Source organism: Hylobates moloch, unplaced genomic scaffold (genome assembly GCF_009828535.3).
Source record: "Hylobates moloch isolate HMO894 unplaced genomic scaffold, HMol_V3 SCAFFOLD_19, whole genome shotgun sequence".
Lineage (NCBI taxonomy): Eukaryota > Metazoa > Chordata > Mammalia > Primates > Hylobatidae > Hylobates > Hylobates moloch.
Genome location: NW_026652294.1, coordinates 1274411 through 1297845, shown reverse-complemented (window position 1 = coordinate 1297845; position 23435 = coordinate 1274411). Strand labels below are relative to the sequence as shown.

The following is a 23435-nucleotide window of genomic DNA, read 5'->3' as shown; positions in this document are numbered from 1 at the left end:
ACTTGGTGATTGGTTGGATATAAGGACTGAGGTAGGAGGAATAGTCACAGTTGGGTGTTGGTGCTAATCCCTGAGAGAGAGCTCAAAGTGAGAAGTGGGGAGAGGAGTGGTGAGCAGTTCAGTATTGAATGTGTTGAATTTAGAGTACTATGAGTAGGATGTTCAAAAAGAGCTGTCTAGGAGGCAGAGTGGAAGAGTATGGCCCCAAAGGAGACTGGAAAGGAGGACAGGAGGAAGTCATGGAAGCAAAGGGAAGATTGTTAAAGAAGGGAAGGTTGCTCGCCGGGTGTGGTGGCTCACGCCTGTCATCTCAGCACTTTGGGAGGCTGAGGCGGGTGGATCACAGGGCCAGGAGATGGAGACCATCCTGGCTAACATGGTGAAACCCCGTCTCTACTAAAAATACAAAAAATTAGCCGGGCGTGGTGGTGGGCACCTGTAGTCCCAGCTACTCGGGAGGCTGAGGCAGGAGAATGGCCTGAACCTGGGAGGCAGAGTTTGCAGTGAGCCGAGATCACACCACTGCACTCCAGCCTGGGCAACAGAGCGAGACTCTGTCTCAAAAAAAAACATAAATAAATAAATAAAAGGGAAGGTTGCTGAACACATCAACTGATGCTGAAAGATGAAGTAAGAAAAGGCCAAGGTCAAGGGGTGAGGAGATTGTCACTTTATGAGAGAACTGTCAGTGGAGTACAGAGAAGGGTGCAAGTGAGACTGCAGTGTTGAGAGAGGTAGTGAAGTTGAAAGTGTAAATATAGATAGCTCTTCAGCATACTTTCTTAGAGGTGGAGAAGAGAAAAGGAGGGTGCTGGCTAACTTGTATTCCAAGTTCCTTGAGAGGAGGATGAATGTCCTATTTATCTGTGTTATTGAGTATTGTATCTGGTCTATCTTCTTGAACAAATTTTAGATCCTAAGTTTCCTGAGAATAGGAATGATCGGCCGGGCGCGGTGGCTCACGCCTGTAATCTCAGCACTTTGGGAGGTCGAGGCAGGCGGATCACGAGGTCAGGAGATCGAGACCATCCTGGCTAACACGGTGAAACCCTGTCTCTACTAAAAATACAAAAAATTAGCCGGGCGTGGTGGTGGGCACCTGTAGTCCCAGGTACTCGGGAGGCTGAGGCAGGAGAATGGCTTGAACCCGGGAGGCGGAGCTTGCAGTGAGCCGAGATTCCGCCACTGCACTCCAGCCTGGGCGACAGAGCGAGACTCCGTCTCAAAAAAAAAAAAAGAGAATAGGAATGATCTCACTTATCCTTATACTCAGTGCCTAGCACAATATGCATTCAGTAAGTGATTGACTTTTTAAAATTTTTAGTAGAGACGGGATATCACTATGTTGTCCAGACTAGTCTCCAGCTCCTGGCCTAAAGCAATCCTCCCTCCTTGGCTCCCCAGAGTGGTAGGATTACGGGCGTGAGCCACTGCACCTACCTATGATTGCTTGTTCAATGAATCAGAAAAGATATTTCCATCTTGTTGAACTAAAAAATAAAACTTTTTTTTCCTCATAGATAAAGCATATGATGGCTTTCATTGAACAAGAAGCCAATGAGAAAGCAGAAGAAATAGATGCAAAGGTGAGATTCATTTTCTAGTTTTAAGAAGTTATCAAGGTTTCCATATTGTTTTGCTTTGCTAAATAATATTGTTAGTAAAACTGTTTAACAACAGATTGCATCGGACTGATAAAAATGTCTCTTCCTTCCCTCCCTCCCCTCCTTCCTTCCTTTTTTTTTTTGAGACCGAGTTTCACTCTTGTCGCCCAGGCTGAAATGCAATGGCGCGATCTCGGCTCACTGCAACCTCCGCCTTCCAGGTCCAAGTGATTCTCCTACCTCAGCCTCCCGAGTAGCTGAGATTACAAGCATGTGCCACCACACCCAGCTAATATTTGTATTTTTAGTAGAGATGGGGTTTCACCATGTTGGCCAGGATGGTCTCAATCTCTTGACCTTGTGATCCGCCTGCCTCGTCCTCCCCAAGTGCTGTGATTACAGGTATGAGCCACAGTGCCTGGCCCTTTCTGTCATTTTGAGACAGAGTCTGGCTTCATCACCGGGACTGCAGTGCAGTGGCCTGATCTCAGCTCACTGCAACCTCTGCCTCCCACGTTCAAGTGATTCTCCTGCCTCAGCCTCCCAAGTAGCTGGGACTACAGGCATGCACCATCACGCCTGTCTAATTTTTGTATTTTTAGTAGAGACAGGGTTTCACCATGTTGGCCAGGCTGGTCTTGAACTCCTGACCTCGGATGATCCACCCGCTTGGGCCTCCCAAAGTGCTGGGATTACAGGTGTAAAACACCGTGCCCAGCCCTATTTATTTACTTTTTGGTTTTTTTTTTTTTTTTTTTTTTTTTTTTTTTTTTTTTTTTTTTTTGAGATGGAGTCTCGCTGTGTCGCCCAGGCTGGAGTGCAGTGGCCAGATCTCGGCTCACTGCAAGCTCTACCTCTCGGGTTCGCGCCATTCTCTTGCTTCAGCCTCCTGAGTAGCTGGGATTACAGACACCCGCCACCACGCCTGGCTAATTTTTTGTATTTTTAGTAGAGACGAGGTTTCACCCCATTAGCCAGGATGGTCTCGATCTCTTGACCTCGTGATCTGCCCGCCTCGGCCTCCCAAAGTGCTGGGATTACAGGTGTGAGCCACCGCGCCCGGCCTTTATTTACTTTTTTTTTTTTTTTTTGAGACGGAGTCTCGCTCTGTCGTCCAGGCTGGAGTGCAGTGGCGCAGTCTCGGCTCACTGCAAGCTCCACCTCCCAGGTTCACGCCATTCTCCAGCCTCAGCCTCTCCGAGTAGCTGGGACTACAGGCACCCCCCACCACGCCCGGCTAATTTTTTGTATTTTTAGTAGAAACGGGGTTTCACCGTGGTCTTGATCTCCTGACCTCGTGATCTGCCCGCCTCGGCCTCCCAAAGTGCTGGGATTACAAGCATGAGCCACCGCACCTGGCTTATTTACTTTTTAATTTAAATTTTACCTTAATAAATTCCTCATTGGAAATGTCTATCTTTAACATTAAAAAATAAATTTTCCTTTCTAATTGTTGTGATGCCAATAAGTGTCCTGAAATTTTATGTTAGAGGGTAGAAAAGTAATGGATGATTCATTTGCTCATGGAAACCAAAATTCAGATATTTAACAACTGTAGCGAACTGTGATAGGTGACTAGAGAAGGTAGTAGTGTTTCATTGTTTAGCTTTTTTGTTAATCTGTGCTCGTTGCAAAAAAGTAAAGTTTGGGCCGGGATTGGTGGCTCATGCCTGTAATCCCAGCACTTTGGGAGGCCAAGGCAGGCGGATTACCTGAGGTCAGGAGTTCAAGACCAGCCTGGCCAACATGGTGAAACCCTGTGTCTACTAAAAATACAAAAATTAGCTGGGCATGGTGGTGCGTGCCTGTCATCCCAGCTCCTCAGCAGGCTGAGGCGGGAGAATCGCTTGATCCCAGGATGCAGAGGTTGCAGTGAGCCGAGATCGTGCCACTGCACTCCAGCCTGGACGACAGAATAAGACCTTGTCCCAAAAAATAAAAACATAAAAAATAAAAAGTTTGGAAGTATATAGGGTATAAAATGAAAACCCCACCCATTACAAAGGTGACCTTCCATCAGCATTTAAAAGTTTTATATATATTTCCAGTTGCACATTGCTTATGCCAATTTATATTCCTTAACAGTATATCGAAATGTTCTTTTCCCAAGGTATAATCATAACATGCATTTTTTAAAGCTTGCTTTAAAAATATTACCAAAATATGGCCAGGGGCGGTGGCTCACATCTGTAACCCCAGCACTTTGGGAGGCTGACACAGGTGGATCACCTGTGGTCAGGAGTTCAAGACCAGCCTGGCCAACAGGTTGAAACCCCATCTCTACAAAAAATACAAAAATTAGTTGGGTGTGGTGGTGCACGCCTGTAGGCTCAGCTACTCAGGAGGCTGAGGCAGGAGAATCTATTGAACCCGGGAGGCAGAGGTTGCAGTGAGCTGAGATCGCACCACTGCGCTCCAGCCTGGGTGACAGAGTGAGACTCTGTCTCAAGAAAAAAATCAGTAAATAAAATAAAATATGACCAAAATATATTGTTTAATATTTTCATTGTCCTTTTAGTGCAGCCTTAAAGTTTTATGTGCCTGGTACTCTAGAAATAAAACTCTCTGAAACCTTGGGCTATTTGACTAGTTTAGCATTTGAGGAAGAAAAGACTATTTTCCCTCCCACTAATACATAACAGCTGATAGGATATTGCTTAATATTGTTTTGATGGTGATAGTTTCTTGTATGACTCTTTCTGGATCAAATGCAGAAGTCCTATTTCAGCTATTATTTCAGGAAATGCATTTCTTTTTTTTTTTTTTTGAGCCGGAGTTTCGTTCTTGTTGCCCAGACTGGAGTGCAATGGTGCGATCTCGGCTCACCACAACCTCCGCCTCCCGGGTTCAAGCAATTCTCCTGCCTCAGCCTCCCAAGTAGCTGGGACTACTGGCGCATGCCACCACGCCCAGCTAGTTTTTTGTATTTTAGTAGAGACGGGGTTTTACCATGTTGCCCAGGCTGGTCTTGAACTCCTGAACTCAGGCAGTCCACCCGCCTCGGCCTCCCAAAGTGCTAGGATTACAGGCATGAGCCACCGCGCCTGGCCTCAGTAAATGCATTTCTGTCTCAAGTATTTATTTTTTTTTTTATTTTTGAGACGGAGTCTCCCTCTGTTGCCCAGGCTGGAGTGCAGTCGTGCAATGTCGGCTCACTACAACCTCCACCTCCTGGGTTCAAGCGATTCTCTTGCCTTAGCCTCCTGAGTAGCTGGGATTACAGGTTCCCGCCACCATGCCCCACTATATTTTTTATAGTTTTAATAGAGACAGGGTTTCACCGTATTGGCCAGGCTGCTGTGGAACTCCTGACCTCAAGATCCGCCCGCTTCAGCCTCCCAAAGTGCTGGGATTACAGGCATGAGCCACCACACCCGGCTTTTTTTGTTTGTTTGTTTGTTTTTTTGAGATGGAGTCTTGCACTGTCGCCCAGGCTGGAGTGCAATGGCAGGATCTCAGCTCACTGCAACCTCTGCCTCCCAGGTTCAAGTGATTCTCCTGCCTCAGCCTCCTGAGTACCTGGGACTACAGGCATCTGCCACCACGCCCGGCTAATTTTTTGTATTTTTAGTAGAGGTAGGGTTTCACCGTGTTAGCCAGGGTGGTCTTGATCTCCTGACCTCACGATCCACCCACCTCAGCCTCCCAAAGTGCTGGGATTACAGGCGTTAGCCACTGCTCCAGGCCAATTTTTGTATTCTTAGTAGAGATGGGGTTTCACCATGTTGGCCATGGTTTCACCATGTTCGAACTCTTGACCTCATGATCCGCCTGCCTCAGCCTTTCAAAGTGCTGGGATTGCAGGCGTGAGCCACCTCTATCGCCCAGGCTGGAGTGCAGCAGCGTAATCTCTGCTCACTGTAACCTCTGCCTCCTGGGTTCAAGTGATTCTCCTGCCTCAGCTTCTGGATAGCTGGGATTACAGGCGCCTACCACCAGGCCCAGGTAATTTTTGTGTTTTTATTAGAGACAGGCTTTCACCATGTTGGCCAGGCTTGTCTTGAACTCCTGACCTCAAGTGATCTGCCTACCTCCGCCTCCCAAAGTGCTGGGATTATAGGTGTGAGCCACTGTACCTGGCCTGTTTACGTATAATAAAATAACGTATAAAAAAATTATGTATAAAAAAATTTATTTATAAAAATAAATATTCAAATTATTTTAAAAAATAAATAAATATTTTTTTGGATGGAGTCTTGCTCTGTCGCCCAAGCTAGAGTGCAGTGACATGATCTTGGCTCACTGTAACCTCTGCCTCCTGGCTTCAAGCAATTCTCCTGCCTCAGCCTCCCAAGTAGCTCGAACTACAGGCACCCGCCACCACACCTGGCTAATTTTTGTATTTTTGGTAGAGATGGGGTTTCACTATGTTGGCCAGGCTGGTCTTGAACTCCCGACCTTGTCATCCGCCTGCCTCAGCCTATGAAAGTGCTGGGGTTATAGGCGTGAGCCATGGCGCCCAGCCCATAATTTATATTTTTAAATATATGCGACACTTACCCATGAGGGAAAAAACTTTTTTTTTTTTTTTTTTTTGAAATGGTGTCTTGCTCTGCCGCCCAGGCGCGATCTCGGCTCACTGACTGCAAGCTCCGCTTCCCGAGTTCATGCCATTCTCCTGCCTCAGCCTCCCCAGTAGCTGGGACTACAGGTGCCCACCACCACGCCCGGCTAATTTTTTGTATTTTTTAGTAGAGACGGGGTTTCACCATGCTGGCCAGGATGGTCTCGATCTCCTGACCTCGTGATCCTCCTGCCTCTGCCTCCCAAAGCGCTGGGATTACAGGCGTGAACCACGGTGCCCAGCCAACCTTTTTTTTTTTTTTTTTTTTTGTATTTTTAGTAGATACGGGATTTCTCCATGTTGGTCAGTCTGGTCTGGAACTCCCGACCTCAGGTGATCCGCCCGTCTCAGCCTCCCAAAGTGCTGGGATGGCAGGTGTTAGGCCACCATGCCTAGCCTTTATTTTTTATTTTTTTAGACGCAGTTTCCCTCTTCTTCCCCAAGCTAGTGTGCAGTAGCACGATCTCGGCTCACCGCCACCTCCACCTCCCAGGTTCAAGCGATTCTCCTCCCTCAGCCTTCCAACTAGCTGCGATTACAGGCATGCGCCACCACGCCTGGCTAGTTTTATATTTTTAGTAGAGACAAGGTTTCTCTATGTTGATCAGGCTGGTCTCAAACTCCCAACGCTAGGTGGTCTGTCTGCCTTGGCCTCCCAAAGTGCTGAGATTACAGGCGTGAGTCACTGCACCCGGCCAACTTTTTAATTTTTTTAACTTCATTTTACAAGAGAGGACACTAAGCCTGAGGTCACTCGACCACATTTGATGGGCAGTAACCTGGATCTTCTTTTTTTTTTTGAGACAGAGTTTCACTTTGTTGCCCAGGCTAGAGTGCAGTGGCACGATCTCCACTCGCTGCAAGCTCCGCCTCCCGGGTTCACGCCATTGTCCTGCCTCAGCCTCCTGAGTAGCTGGGACTACAGGCGCCCGCCACCGCGCCCGGCTAATTTTTTGTATTTTTAGTAGAGACGGGGTTTCACCGTGTTAGCCAGGATGATCTCGATCTCCTGACCTCGTGATCCACCCACCTCGGCTTCCCAAAGTATTGGGATTATAGGAGTGAGGCACCGCACCTGGCCAGGATCTTCTAAACTTTAAAGTTCTGTGTCATTTTCATTGGCGCACCAGTAAGTTAATGGATTAAGTTTCGAACGTGTGGTAATTTTTTTCATGAGCAGAATATTCTACCCAATTATATCCTTTAGTAACTTGTCGGTTACTGTTATCCTTGATGAAATTTTTAGTTTCCTGGTAGGTCATTTATAAAGAAAATTGCTGATCTTTCCTTTTGAATAAATTAGAATCCTTGCAAATGAGTCACAATAAATTTTCTGTTTTATATATGAAATTAGTGTTCATAAGCAAGTAACCCAGGTCACCAGCTGTTTAAAACTGTTAATCAAAACTTGATGCACTTTGGGAGGTCGAGGCGGGCGGATCACGAGGTCAGGAGATCGAGACACCATCCTGGCTAACACGGTGAAACCCCGTCTCTACTAAAAATACAAAAAAATTAGCCGGGCGTGTTGGCGGGCGCCTGTAGTCCCAGCTACTCGGGAGGCTGAGGCAGGAGAATGGCGTGAACCTGGGAGGCGGAGCTTGCAGTGAGCCGAGATCGCGCCACTGCACTCCAGCCTGGGGGACAGAGCAAGACTCCGTCTCAAAAAAAAAAAAAAAAAAAAACTTGATGTAATGAATTAATATTGACTAATTTCCCTGTAGGCAGAAGAAGAGTTCAATATAGAGAAAGGTCGGCTTGTGCAAACCCAAAGACTAAAGATTATGGAATATTATGAGAAGAAAGAGAAACACATTGAGCAGCAGAAGAAAATGTAAGTAGATCCTGGTTGCAGTATTATGCTAAGAAGTTTTCCGAAGTCATGAGACGAAGACAGGGCAGGCCCTTTGGAGTCAGGCAAATATAGATTCAGGTCTTAACTCGACCACCTACTACTGATCTGACAAATTGTTTAACTTCTCTTTCTTCATTTGTGGAAATCGAAGCTTGATAGGATTATTCAAAGATTAAACTGCAGGCTGGGCAAGGTGGCTCACGCTTGTAATCCTGGTGCTTTGGGGAGGCCAAGGGAGGAGGATTGCTTGAGCCCAGGAGTTCAAGTTCTTTCTCTACAGTTTTAAGTTGTTACTTATGCTATTTTTCAATACCATCTTGCAGTCAGATGTCCAATTTGATGAATCAAGCGAGACTCAAAGTCCTCAGAGCGAGAGATGACCTTATCACAGTGAGTAATTAGCCCCTATTAGTTATAACATTATTACATGTTTATTTGTTTGCCTGTTGTAGATTACTAGTTAACATTAATTAAGGAGTTGATTGAATAATTTTTAGAGAGAAAACATTCAAATTATTATAATAAATACAAAAGTGAATAAGAGCCAAGGCCTGTCTTGAAGGACCTTCTGATCTAAAGAGCATTTAAGACCCTCCTGGATCATAGCACACACTATGAGTGGACTGCACAGTACATGAGGGTACAGGGACCAATGAGACTAGAACCACAGGATGTTTCATACAAAGGCCATGAGTGTGAGGCTAAAGAGCTTCACCTGTTTTCAACAGAAAGCAGTGGAAACTTTTGTATTATTTTGTAGAGAATATCATAAATAAGGCTCATGATATAAGCGTGCAGGCTAAATTTAACAGGGAAGAGGCTGGAAAAAAGAAAACCATATGGAAAGTATTGTAGTCCTCTAAGGAAGAGGGCAGAAACCTTCAGAAGCATACCACTTCATTGAGAAAGTGTAGAGCTATTTGGATTATATTCATAAGCCAACAGGGATGCCTGCTGTTTCCACTATTACTCATTGTGACTGTGGAGGCCCTAGATTCCTTATGAGTTGGAAAAATGAGAGTTACATAAATATTGGGATAGAAGAAACAAAATTACCATCTTTGCAAATACGATTATTCAAGCAGAAAATATAAGGTTCAAAAAACATAAGATCCTATAACTAATCCAGAAATGTGACTGGCTACAAACACAATAGGAAATGAATAGTTTTGCTGTATGCCAACAATAACCAGTGTGCAAGTAAAATAAAAAGTAGGTCTCTCTATAATAGCTGCTGAAATTACTAAATTACTAGGAGTAAGTCCTATATGAAAACAGCTATAAAACTAAAAATACAGAACTTGAATAAATGGAAGACATACTGTTTTCTTAGATGAGAAAGAAACACAAACCAGTATTCCAATTTGTTAGTTCTTATTAGATTGATCAGTTCTTATTAGATTGTCAGTTCTTATTAATTGATGGTGGCAGTGAGAACTGAGTAGCAGTGTTAGTGTTGATGGATTTTACAGGAAGACTTTCCAGACATTCATTGACTCTGCCTTTTCTTCCAAGCCCATCACTAAATTCTGAATATCAGGTGTGGATATACTAGGAGAATGGTGGATCCATTAACAAAAGTGGGAAGTCAAGTTGCTGAAATGTTTTGTTAAGAAAAATAACTAGTTCTTTTTTCTGTTAGTTTGTTTTGGCATCCCTGGGTGGGCTGGACTTTTGGACATGTTTGAGGGACCAAGAAACCTCCAGACGTAAGTGTCAGTGAGGATATTAAGTGTAAAGGACTGATATTTAGGACACCATAGAGATGATTCACTAACATAACTCCTATATTACTTCAAATAATAAAAGTTGCCCCAAATTTAAGTGCTTTATCTGCTTTGAAACTCCAGGAATGTGGGAAAATACAAAATCTGTTTCCAGTTTATCTTGCCACATGGGATTAGTTCATCCGCTTTAAAGTACAAAAGAAAGAGTCCAGAGTTTCCTGGGGAAATGTTGCCTGCAAAATGTTACTAGCTCAGGACAACTGTTATTTTGCGTCTTCACTAAAGTGTCAATAATCAGGAGTTGATTTCCTTCCAGGGGATTCAAATTCCTTTAGCAACTTGGATTGACTGAACTAATTTATAGCAGGCTTTTAGAATAATAATATGTCTTAGGGAAGGTAGTTTGTTGTAGAAGGGCTTAGGGCTTAAGAGTCAGTCAGCTATGAGTTTAAATGTCAACTCTGCCATATTCGTTTGTCTAAATTACTGTTTCTGACCCTCGGTTTTCTCTTGTATTCATTATCTATGTTATGTATATTCATTATGATGTTTGGTTCAGAGTGCTTATGAGAATCAAATGAGAGAACACATTTAAGTCCTCTGGCATGTAACATTTGTCATATCATGTTTAAGAAATGTTAGTTCCGTTTCTCCATCCCCATCTCCGTCTCCACCAGTGATAACCCTTCCTTCTCATAATAGCCTGTGTAGATAAAATATTCTTAGCTTATTGGGTGCTAATGCCCAGAAAGCCTCTTGACTATAGTCTTTTCATTATTTATGCCCAAAGTAAAAAATGACAACCGTGACATCTACTGCGTAGATATTATTATTTGTACAATTCAAAAAAGTTTAGAGGCATGTAATGTTAATGTCTTGGCAGCATTCCTAAATATAAGTAGCAAGGGCTGTAACACACAAGGTTATAGCAAAAGGTTATAATCTTAGCTAGTTAATAGGCTTTGTAATTAGGTTTTTTATTTGGTTGGTTTTTTTATGCCACCTTTTTGAAGGTTAATAATATTAAGAGTGGAAAGGATTCTGAGAAAGATCATCTAACATATTATAGAAATGGTTTGATGATACATTCTCTGATGCTGTCCTGTCTTAGATGGTATACCGACCTTTCATAACTGGATGTAAACAACCCATAGGTTTAGTGGATTTGACTTTACTTGTAACTTTAACTTATTATTTATTGCTCTTATTTTCTCTTTGCTTTAATTTTTTAATCCACTTGTTTATATTTTATGAGTTTTTTTCTAATTTGCTTTTTAAAAAACATAATTAACGTTTTCATTAGATATACTTCTGTAAGCTGCCTTAAATCTATTAGAATGTATAAATAATGACTAGTTGGCTTTTAGAAGGAATTTTTTTTTTTTTTTTTTTTAAGAGGCACGGTCTGGCTATGTTGCCCAGGCTGGAATGCAGTGGTACAGTCATAGCTCACAAACTCCTGGGCTCAAGCAGTCCTTCCCACCTCAACCTCCTATGTAGCTGGGATTATAGGCAAGAGCCACCATGCCTAGCCTCAGAGGGAAAATTTGAAGTGGTATAGATAAGAAAACTTGACACCTAAAATTCAGATCATTCATTCATTTATCAAAAACTTGAATATCAGTGCTTCTCAACTTTTTTCCCTTCTCCCTGGAATATTCATACAGTTATTTTACATTTTAGTAACATCTCTCATGACACACAGTGGTTTTCAAATTTTGAGGCAGAGGATATTAAAAGAAAGTGCAGGGCTGGGCGTGGTGGCTCAGGCCTGTAATCCCAGCACTTTGGGAGGCCGAGGCGGGCGGATCAGGAGTTCGAGACCAGCCCGGCCAACATGGTGAAACCCCGTCTCTACTAAAAATACAAAAATTAGCTGGGCAAGGTGGCGCACGCCTGTAACACTCGGGAGGATGAGGTGGGAGAATCGCTTGAACCCGGGAGGTGGAGGTTGCAGTGAGTTAAGATCGGGCCACTGCACTCCAGCCTGGGCGACAGAGCGAGACTCCGTTTTCAAAATAATAATAATAATGTTTCTTTAAAATAACTATCATACAGTATGATTACTTTTTCTCCATTTAACAAGTGGTATGCTCTAACTTTACTTACAGTTATAAATGAGTGAAAGTATGATTCATTGACCAATGAATGGCATTAAATCTTGTTTGTTTTGGGGACAGAATATGTATTATAAACCAAAATCTTAGAATAAATAAATAATGAAGTGTTAAAAGTTTCTAAAGACAGAAACTATATTTATCACTTGGTATTTGGAATCTTTGCATTTGGGGCTTAAGAAAGTCAAATGGCCAGGCGTGGTGGCTCACACCTGTAATCCCAGCACTTTGGGAGTCTGAGGTGGGCAGATCACGAGGTCAAGAGATCGAGACCATCCTGGCTAACATGGTGAAACCCCGTTTCTACTAAAAATACAAAAAATTAGCTGGGCGTGGTGGTGGGCGCCTGTAGTCCCAGCTACTCGGGAGGCTGAGGCAGGAGAATGGCGTGAACCTGGGAGGCAGAGCTTGCAGTGAGCCGAGATTGCGCCATTGCACTCCAGCCTGGGTGACAGAGCAAGACTCCGTCTCAAAAAAAAAAAAAATCAAATGGTTTATTTTTCTAATTGGGGGAGGGAAAGCATTCTAATGACTAACTAAGAGTTATGCAAGTATTTCTCTGCAGAATCGCTTGAACCCAGGAGGCGGGGGCTGCAGTGAGCTGAGATCATGCCGCTGCACTCCAGCCTGGGCAACAGAGCGAGACTCTGTCTCCAAAAAACAACAACAAAAAAGTATTTATCTGCAAATAACTCACTGTAGGTGGTTAGTCTGTTTCTAGGTAAACAAAAAACCAAATTGGATATACCATCACTGTATCTTAGTCTACAGAGGGGCAGCACCATTCATATTTTATGCCGTAATAAAATACTTAGGCCATGCTCTTGGGGTCTTTTAATCTATTTTACTTTTTATTAGAAAACACAACATGGGGCTGGGAGCGGTGGCTCATGCCTGTAATCCCAGCACTTTGGGAGGCCAAGGCAGGCGGATCATGAGGTCAGGAGATCAAAACCATCCTGGCTAACACAGTGAAACCCTATCTCTACTACAAATAAAAAAAATTAGCTGGGCGTGGTGGTGGGTGCCTGTAGTCCCAGCTACGCGGGAGGCTGAGGCAGGAGAATGGTGTGAACCCCGGGGGGTGGAGCCCACAGTGAGCCGAGATCGCGCCACTGCACTCCAGCCTAGGTGAAAGAGCGAGACTCCGTCTCAAAAAAAAAAAAACAAAACCAAACAAAAACACAACATGGGCATGGGGCGGGAGCGGTGGCTCACACCTGTAATCCTAGCACTTTGGGAGGCAAGGCAGATGGATCACTTGAGGTCAGGAATTCGAGACCAGCCTGACCAACATGGTGAAACCCCGTCTCTACTAAAAATACAAAATTAGCCGGACGTGGTGGCGCATACCTGTAATCCCAGCTACTTGGGAGGCTGAGGCAAGAGAATCAGTTGAACTTGGTAGGCAGAGGTTGCATTGTCCAAGATAGCGCCATTGCACTCCAGCCTGGGCAACAAGAGTGAAACTCCATCTCTAAAAAAATATGTGTGTGTGTGTGTGTGTGTGTGTGTGTGTGTGTGTGTGTGTGTGTGTATAAAAGTCGGATATGGTGGCTCATGCCTGTAATCCTAACACTTAGGTAGACCGAGGCAGGAGGATCACTTGAGCCCAGGAGTTCAAGACCAGCTTGGGCAACATAGTGAAACCCTGTCTTTACAAAAAACACACAGAAAAAAATTTAAAAATTAAAACTTGGCTGGGCGCAGTGGCTCATGCTTGTAATCCTAGCACTTTAGAAGGCTGAGGCGGGTGGATCGCTTGAGTCCAGGAGTTCAAGACCAGCCTGGGCAACACTGTGAAACCCCGTTTCTAGGAAAAACACAAAAATTAGCTGGGCATGGTGGTGCACACCTGTAATTCCAGCTACTTGGGAGGCTGAGGCAGGAGAATCACTTGAACCTGAGAGGTGGAGGTTGCGGTGAGCCGAGATCGTGCTGCTGCATCCCAGCCTGGGCAACAGAGTGAGACTCAGTCTTTAAAAATAATAATAATAATAATAGGATCTTAACATGGGTGCTCCTGATTTTTTTTTTTTTTTTTTCAATCTGGGCATATTTGCACTTAGTAGATGTGAAAATGTGTGAATAAGTTTCAGACAGATCCCACTGTGAAGGCTAAGTGATGGCCTGGGGGAGAGAAGACGTGAGCAGCAGTTGCCTTGTGCTGCTGCTGGGAGGTCCCGCCAGCTGATTCTTTCCCTTGGGCCTGAGCAGATGGGCATTAGACTAGAAGGCAGGGAAGAGTTTGCAGTCAGACCGTTCTAGATTGAGTCCCAGCTGTCACTTGCTCATTGGCTTATATATACTTTTATATCATATATTTATATTAGGAGGGTATTTACAGTGGTTGAGTTGTCTGCATGGGTTGCTATTAAACGTGGTAGTTTCAGCTGGGCACTGTGGCTCACGCCTGTAATCCTAGCACTTTGGGAGGCTCAGGCAGGCGGATCACGAGGTTAGGAGATTGAGACCATCCTGGCTAACATGGCGCAACCCTGTCTCTACTAAAAATACAAAAAAATTAGCTGGGTGTGGTGGCGCGTGCCTGTAGTCCCAGCTACTTGGGAGGCTGAGGCAGAAGAATCGCTTGAACCCGGGAGGCGGAGGTTACAGTGAGCCGAGATTGTCCCACTGCACTCCAGCCTGGGCGACAGAGTGAGACTGTCTCAAAAAAAAAAAAAAAAAAAAAAAAAACTTGAAAAGACTTGAGTTTTCTTTTAGCCCTTAAGCCTTATTACTTAACAAATGATATCCTGTGTGTTCTCAGCCATTTGAGATGTTTCCTGATAGTATTCCTATTTTAGTTATTTTTATTATAGAAGTCAGTGTTTATTGGAGACAGATTAGAAAATACAAACTAACAAAGAAAATTGAGGCTGGATACGTTGGCACACTCCTGTAATCCCGGCAGTTTGGGAGATCGAGGTGGGAAGAACGCTTGAGGCCAGGAGTTCAAGAGCAGCCTGGGTAATATAGCAAGACTCCATCTCTATAAAAAAATAAAAAAAATGGCCGGGCGCGGTGGCTCACGCCTGTAATTCCAGCACTTTGGGAGGCCGAGGCGGGCGGATCACAAGGTCAGGAGATCGAGACCATCCTGGCTAACACGGTGAAACCCCGTCTCTACTAAAAATACAAAAAAAAAATTAGCCGAGCGAGGTGGCAGGCACCTGTAGTCCCAGCTACGCAGGAGGCTGAGGCAGGAGAATGGCGTGAACCCCGGGGGGCGGAGCCTGCAGTGAGCCGAGATCACGCCACTGCACTCCAGCCTGGGTGAAAGAGCGAGACTCCGTCTCAAAAAAAAAAAAAAAAAATTAGCTGGGTATAGTGGTACACGCCTCTGGTCCCAGATATTGAGGAGGTTGAAGCGGGAAGTTCACTTGAGCCTGGATGGTCGAGGCTGTAGAGAGCCATGATTGTATCACTGCACTGCAGCCTGGGCAACAGAGCAAGACCCTGTCTCAAAAACAAACAAAGAGGGCTGGGTGCGGTGGCTCATGCCTGTAATCCCAGCACTTTGGGAGGCCAAGGCAGGTGGATCACCCGAGGTCAGGAGTTAGAGACCAGCCTGGCCAACATGGTGAAACCTTGTCTCTACTAAAAATACAAAAATTAGCTGGGCGTGGTGGTGGGCGCCTGTAGTCTCATCTACTCGGGAGGCTGAGGCAGGAGAATTGCTTGAACCCGTGAGTGGAGGTTGCAGTGAGCCGAGATTGCGCCATTGTACTCCAGCCTGGGTTAGAAGAGCGAAACTCCATCTCAAAAACAAACAAAATTGAAATTATTCATAATCTAGCCTTCCAAAGGTAGACTGTTGGTATTTCGATCTATAGCCAGACATCGGTTTTTTTTTCCTTAAAAAAAAATGGGGTAATCTTGTATAACCGTTTAATAGCTTGCTTTTCAAAATTACGTCGCACGCATCTTTCCATGTCAGTCACTTGTGTCGCTTTCTGAACTGATGGTTACCTGAGCGATTCTCTGCTAGGCCGTGGACTTCCTGGGAGCAGAGACGGTGTTACATGCTTCCTTGTACCCAGCACAGCCGCTGCTTTATCTCAGATCTCAGGGAATATGTGTTGAATGAAAATCCAGCAATAAAATGTGAGGCAGCTGAGCATGAGCCAGGATCAGCCTCACAGTGGATTCTGAGCCGACTGCCCAGATGTGTAGATAACTTTTATCTTTTCTAATCTTTGTAGGACCTACTAAATGAAGCAAAACAGAGACTCAGCAAGGTGGTAAAAGATACAACCAGGTACCAAGTGCTGCTGGATGGACTGGTTCTCCAGGTACCCTCATAGACCAGATCTACTGTTGATAGCCACAGTTCTGAGAAAATTTAGAATGCCTATTAGAGACCAGCTCTATTTTTTCCTGCTTTCTCATCATAGTTTTTTTCCTTTCACCCTTTTTTTTTTTCTTTTAGCTTTTTTACTTTCACTCTTGACCATATCTAAAATGTGTGCTGCACAGGAAAATAGTAAATCTGTCTGGTTGGATAAGACTTCCAGGCCTACTACTCAATTATGTAGTCTTACGTGACTTAATGGTCAAATTTGCTTGCAATGGCTAGCTTTAAATTCCCTTAATTTGATTTTGCCACTAAAATACTTGCTTTAGATTTAGGATTCAGACCAAACACTGTATATGTTTTAATTGTTTACTGCTGAGCTGTGAATCCTTATTTTACTTATGTTAATTACAATAATATTTGTCTTCAGCTTGGTTGATGTAATATAAGATATCTGCATGAATTTTGTTTCTACCACGAAAGGTTTGGGTTCATTTATTGGGATAGATAGATCTTTCCATGGTCTCATGTGGTATATGCCATCTGTTAGTGGAACTTACCAGGGGAAATTTTTCCAACCTAAATGAAAGAACTGTAGAAGCATCTTATTTTACTGTTGCTTTATTTTATTTTATTTTATTTTTATTTTTGGAGACAGAGTCTCACTCTGTCAGCCAGACAGGAGTGCATTGACATCATCTCTGTTTACTTCAACCTCCGTCTCCTCGGTTCAAGCCATTCTTTTGCCTCAGCCTCTTGAGTAAGCTGGGATTATAGGCACATACCATCATGCCAGGCTAATTTTTTGTATTTTTAGTAGAGATGGGGTTTTGCCTTTTTGCCTAGGCTGGTCTCGAACTTCTGAGCTCAGACAATCCGCCCGCCTTGGCCTTCCAAAGTGTTAGGATTACAGACCTGAGCCACTGTGCCTAGCCTGTTGCTTTATTTTATAGTTTGCATTTTTTACTGATTGTATCTACTATTTCTTCCAGGGTTTGTACCAGTTGCTGGAGCCCCGAATGATTGTTCGTTGCAGGAAACAAGATTTCCCTCTGGTAAAGGTAAATAATTTAGGATAATTTTTTCCCTCCCTCCCTCCCTTTCTTCCTTCCCCTCTCTCTCTTTTCCTTCCTTCCTTCTTTTCTTTTTCTTTTTTTTTTTTTTTTTTTGGTGGAGTCTTTCTCTTTCTCTGTCGCCCCGGATGGAGTGCAATGGCGGGATCTCCACTCACCTGCAACCCCTGCCTCCCGGGTTCAAGCGATTCTCCTGCCTCAGCCTCCTGAGTAGATGGGGTTACAGGCACGTGCCACCACACCTGAATAATTTTTGTATTTTTTTTTTTTTTGGAGAGACAGGGTTTCACCATGTTGGCCAGGTTGGTTTTGAACTCCTGACCTTGCGATCCACCCGTCTCAGCCTCCCTAAGTGCTAGGATTACAGGTGTGAGCCACCGCACCCTGCTCTTTCTTTCTTTCAGATCAAAATGTTAGGATGAAATGCATGTTCTCATAGAAAATAGCTCAACCGTGGGAATTAGAGGAGTTTTAACACATTGTAGTATTTAAGTGTACTTAAGCCTCTAATCTCTTTTCTTTTCTTTTCTTTTCTTTTTTTTTTTTTTGAGTCAGTCTCACTGTGTTTCCCAGGCTGGAGTGCAATGGCGTGATCTCGGCTCACTGCAACCTCCGCCTCCTGGGTTCAAGCAATTCTCCTGTCTCAGCCTCCCGAGTAGCTGGGATTATAGGCACCCGCCATCACGCCCGGCTAATTTTTGTATTTTTAGTAGAGATGGGGTTTCACCATATTGGCCAGGCTGATCTCTTGGCCAGGCTGGTCTTGAACTCCTGACCTCGTGATCCACCCGTCTCGGCCTCCCAAAGTGCTGGGATTATAGGCGTGAGCCACCGCACCTGGCCCACCTCTAATCTATTTTCTTAAGAGTCAAGTTGCCATCCAAGCTAGTACTTTCCTTTCTTTCTAGGAACTTGGTAATACTGTAATCTAATGTGCTGTAATCTTTGTTCCAACCCAAAGTGCTGTAATGGAAACAGCACTTTGGGTTGGAACAAAGATAGACAATGCCATCTTAGGAGGTAGCCTATTGCCAGACAAGCAAGGCTGAGCTCCGACCTCACTCAGTGTGTTCCTGTACCTAGAGGAAGAATGTGGGCACCCAGAGAGGCTGGTCAGCTCTGAGTCTGAGTTCTTCAGCCGCCTCGGTCCCCCAAAGTGCTAGGATTACAGGCGTGAGCCACTGTGCCTGGCCTATTTGCATTTTTATTACAATTTGTCTCCCTAAGTTACTTGTCCACTAGGAAAGAAAGTGTGCCAGCTAGAGAACATAAATATTCATTCCCCTTAACTCTACATTCTCCACTATAATAAGAGGTTAGAAACCATCTCAGTAACCCAAGTCCGTGTTTATGCTGACAGCCTTACTTATTAACCTGTGAAACAGAGCTTAACATCATAATGGAGAATTCACCAAGGTGATAGCATTCAGTGGAGGGAGGTTTAAGTTGCTCACTAGCCTTCTCTAGTTAACACCATGATATTTCTGAGTGCCAAGCAAGCTTTTTCTTGAAACTTCTACAGTATCAGTGTCCAGAATTGGTGATTAGCTCTCCAGAGTGGTGCTGCATTAGATTTGAAAACAAGGAACTCTTGAATAGATGCATTGATTTGTTCAACAAAGTAATACTGTCAGAGAGAAATGTGGGTGTTCTTCAGCTCTTCCAAGAAAGGATTTACATGGCTACTTGGGTGTGCACAATATTGTTCAAAGACAAGACTTTATTAATTATGTCCACCACACTAATTGTAAGATAGCAGTAAAAACCCACTTCTTTTTTTTTTTTGAGACGGATTCTTGCTCTGTCACCCAGGCTGGAGTGCAGTGGCACAATCTCGGCTCACTGCAGCCTCTGCCTCCCGGGTTCCAGCAATTCTCCTGCCTCAACCTCCGGAGTAGACTAGCTGGGATTACAAGCGTGCACCACCACGCCTGACTAATTTTTGTATTTTTAGTAGAGCGGGGGTTTCACCATGTTGGCCAGGCTGGTCTCAAACTCCTGACCTTGTGACCTGCCTGTCTCAGCCTCCCAAAGTGTTGGAATTACAGGTGTGAGCCACCGCGCCCAGCCTTCCTTTTTTTTTTTTAATTATGGTAAAATACACATACCATTTACCATTTTAACCATACATTGTGCCATTAAGTACATTCACAATATTGTGCAGCCATCACCACCATCCATCTTCAGAACTTTTCCATTTTCCCATGCTGAAACTTTGTGCTCATTAAACACTAACTCTCCATTATTCCTCTCCTCTCCTCTCCTCTCCTCTCCTCTCCTCTCCTCTCCCCCATTCACCTCATATAAGTGGAAACATTCAGTATTTGTCCTTTTGTGACTGTTTTGTTTCACTTAGCATAATGCCTTCAAGGTCCCTGTAGTGTGGGTCAGAATGGCCTTCCTTTGTAAGGCTGAATAATATTCCACGGTACGGATGCCCCACGTTGTGTTTATCCGTTCATCTGTCACTGGACACTTGAGTTACTCCCACCTTTTGGCTATTGTGAATAATCCTGCTGCAAACATAGGTATACGGATATCTGTCCTGCTTTCTATCCATTTGTCTGTATACCCAGAAGTAGAATTGCTGGATCATGTGGTAATTCTGTGCTTCATTTTTTGAGGACCTGTTATACTGTTATACTGTTATTTTGGTCAGAACCATCCTTATGGGTATGGCATGGCACCGCTGTTTCTGGTGCCTGCTATCTCCCCCTCATCTGCAACTGCCAGTTTAAGCTCATGTCAGCAGCCAAACTTCTCTTCCCTCCCTTCTCTCGTTCCCTACCCCCAGCTTCTAACACTCTCAGTTTGGGGGAATAATGTATCTTCCTCCTGCTGATCCATGTTTCAAATCTAATAACGGCCTCTGGTGTGTTTAATCACCTGCCAAGCCCTGTTAAATCTTGACAGAAACCATTCGCATCTCTTCCCTCCTGTGTGCAGACTGTCATTTTTCCTCAGTGGCCCTGCCGTTTTACATTCCCATCAGCAGTGCCTCTGTTCTTTTACATGGGATAAATGGAAGTATCTTTGCTTGTGTAGTCTGTTGAGTTTTTGGATACCTGCTTCATAGTTTCTAGTGACACCTCTCATTGTGTTCTGTATTTCCAGGCTGCGGTGCAGAAGGCAATCCCTATGTACAAAATTGCCACCAAAAATGATGTTGATGTCCAAATTGACCAGGAGTCCTACCTGCCTGAAGACATGTAAGGAGTAACAGCTACCTTCTCTCTAACAGCTACCTTCTCTCTAACAGCTACCTTCTCTCTAACAGCTACCTTCTCTCCCTGGGAGAGTGGCCTTTACACCAGGCCTTTTTAAAATGGTATTTTCACCAGTGCACTCTTAGACACAAGGCTAGAGCTGTGATGTGTTCTACTTGCAGCTGTTTCTGTTGTTCTCGCAGCGCTGTCTTGCTGTCCCTTGTTGGCTGGCTAAACATACTCTAAAAGTCTAGTTTGGCCGGGTGTGGTGGCTCACGCCTGTAACCCCAACACTTTGGGGGGCCGAGGCAGGCAGATCACAAGTTCAAGACATTGAGACCATCCTGGCCAACATAGCCTAGGGAGCCAGACTCCCTATCATACCAGTCCACCCTCTGCTCACAGTCCAGTCCTGTCTCTACTAAAAATACAAAAATTAGCTGAGTGTAGTGGCACGCGCCTGTAGTCCCAGCTACCCAGGAGGCTGAGGGGGGAGAATTGCTTGAATCCAGGAGGCGGAGGTTGCAGTGAGCCAAGAACACGTCACTCACTGGACTCCAGTATGGCGACAGAGCAAGACTGCATCTCAAAAAAAAAAAAAGTCTGGTTTATGGTCACTGCATTCCTTCTGCCGGGAGTTGGCCCCCAGAATGAAAGCTGGGACCAGATCTCTTTATTGGATGCTGAGGTACATACTCCCTCCTTCTAAGTAATAGTTATCAAAACAAGAATTGTGTATGCCTAGTAGTTAGGTTCCTTAGAGATAGAATTGCAAGTATGAGTGGTATTTTTATGACTGTGAGAAAATGACAGAACATTTCTGGGATCAATGTCCCTAATAAGCTTCGTGTAGTTCGTGTAGGCAGTAGAAACTCCTGACAAGGGGAGAGCCAGTGTCATTTTCTCGATTTCACTGGCCTGTCTGAGGCCACCTAGCCACACTACTGACTAACATTGAAGAAAGTCCCTTGGACACTTTTTTTTTTTTTTAAGACAGACAGTCTTGCTCTGTCACCCAGGCTGGAGTATGGTGGCATGATCTTGGCTCACTGCAACCTCTGCCTCCCAGGTTCAAGCGATTTTCCTGCCTTAGCCTCCTGAGTAGCTGGGACTACAGGCGCCTGCCACCACGCCCGGCTAATTTTTTTGTATTTTTAGTAGAGACGGGGTTTCACCATGTTAGCCAGGATGATCTCGATCTCCTGACCTTGTGATCCACCTGCCTCGGCCTCCCAAAGTGCTGGGATTACAGGTGTGAGCCACCGCGCCTGGTGCCTTGGACACATTTTGAAGTTAGTTGATTATCAGACTTAGGAATGTAAGACCTAGATTTGAGTCCTGTCTTGGCCTTTTGCTACTACAGGACCTGGAGACTGAATTCATCATATGCAAAATAGGATCATTGCTTTTTGCTTTTTTGTTTCATGCAGTGAAGAAAAAAAGATAAGATAGTACATGTGAAAATGCTCTATAAATGGAAAAGGTATATAAACTCATAAGATTTGCTGTCAGAGTTGGGTTTGATTCCTCATTCTGCCACTTACTACCTGGGTCATCTTGGACTCGTTTATTCAGTTACACTGAGTGGTGTAGTCCATTTAGTGTTGCTATAACAGAATACCCGAGGCTGGGTAATTCATGGAGAAAAGAGGTTTATTTGGCTTATGATTCTCATGGCTGGGAAGTTCAAGATTGGACAGCTGCATCTGGTGAGGGCCTCAGGCTGCTTCCACTCATGGCAGAAGGTGGAAGGGGAGTGGGTGTGTGCATAGAGACCACATAGCAAGAGAGGAGGCTGGAGAGCCTAGGGAGCCAGACTTCCTCTCATACCAGCCCACCCTCTGCTCACAGTCGAGTCCTGTCGGAGCTAGAATCCAGGCCCTCACCACAATTCATTGCCTTGGGATCTGCCCCTGAGCCCTGAACACCTCCTACTATGCTCCACCTCCCAACACTGCCACATTGAGAATCAAATTTCACCATTAGTTTCTGAGGGAACAGACTCAAACCATAGCAGTGAGCCCTGATTCCCTTATCTGTAAATTGACGTTTAGCACCAACCTCATAGCGTTTTTTATTTATTTATTTATTTATTTATTTTTATTTATTTATTTTTTTTGAGACAGAGTCTCGCTGTGTCACCCAGGCTGGAGTGCGGTGGCGCAACCTCGGCTCACTGCAAGCTCCGCCTGCCGGGTTCACACCATTCTCCTGCCTCAGCCTCCCGAGTAGCTGGGACTACAGGCGCCTGCCACCAGGCCTGGCTAATTTTTTTTGTATTTTTAGTAGAGACGGGGTTTCCCCATGTTAGCCAGGATGGTGTCAATCTCCTGACCTCGTGATCTGCCCACCTCAGCCTCTCAAAGTGCTAGGATTACAGGCGTGAGCCACCGCATTCGGCCTCTTTTTTTTTTTGAGTCAGGGTCTCTTTCTATCACCCAGGCTGGAGTGCAGTGGTGCGATCTCGGCTTCCCGCAACCTCTGCCTCCTGGGTTCAAGCAGTTCTCCTGCCTCAGCCTCTCAAGTAGCTGGGACTACAGGCACGCCCCACCATGCCCAGCTAATTTTTGTATTTTTAGTGGAGACAGGCTTTCGCCATGTTGGCCAGGCTGGCCTCAAACTTGAGTTTGGGAGCACCTCGGCCTCCCAAAGTGCTGGGATTACAGGGGTGAGCCACCACGCCTGGCCAGCAGTGGCATCTTTTATCAGACACACATGCAGTCATGATAGGGCCTCATCAGTAATGAGCAGGATTGGGCTTAAGAAAACATTCAGATGAGGACTGAGTGATTTGCAAACTGAGATGAAATCCTCTCTTTTTCATTTTGTTGGGGAGGGCTGGCTGTGATAAGTAAAACAGGTTTTGTAACATAAAATCAAATTGACACAGGCCGGGCGCGGTGGCTCACTCCTGTAATCCCAAAACTTGTGGAGGCAGAGGTGGGCAGATCACCTGAGGTCAGGAGTTCGAGACCAGCCTGGCCAACATGGT

General features: G+C 44.7%; 1 protein-coding gene across 2 annotated transcripts in view; it reads left to right on the top strand.

The window, feature by feature from the left end:
* Positions 1–23435, top strand: part of ATP6V1E1 (ATPase H+ transporting V1 subunit E1) — a 37114-nt gene that overhangs the window by 9305 nt on the left and 4374 nt on the right. Inside the window, exons 2-7 of one of the 2 annotated variants that reach the window (XM_032140048.2) lie at positions 1521–1586; positions 7893–8002; positions 8347–8413; positions 16073–16162; positions 17157–17225; positions 20352–20446. In XM_032140048.2, coding sequence (XP_031995939.1) covers positions 1521–1586; positions 7893–8002; positions 8347–8413; positions 16073–16162; positions 17157–17225; positions 20352–20446 — 497 coding nt within the window. The remainder of the gene's footprint in view (positions 1–1520; positions 1587–7892; positions 8003–8346; positions 8414–16072; positions 16163–17156; positions 17226–20351; positions 20447–23435) is intronic. The other variant, XM_058431404.1, reaches the window with a different exon arrangement.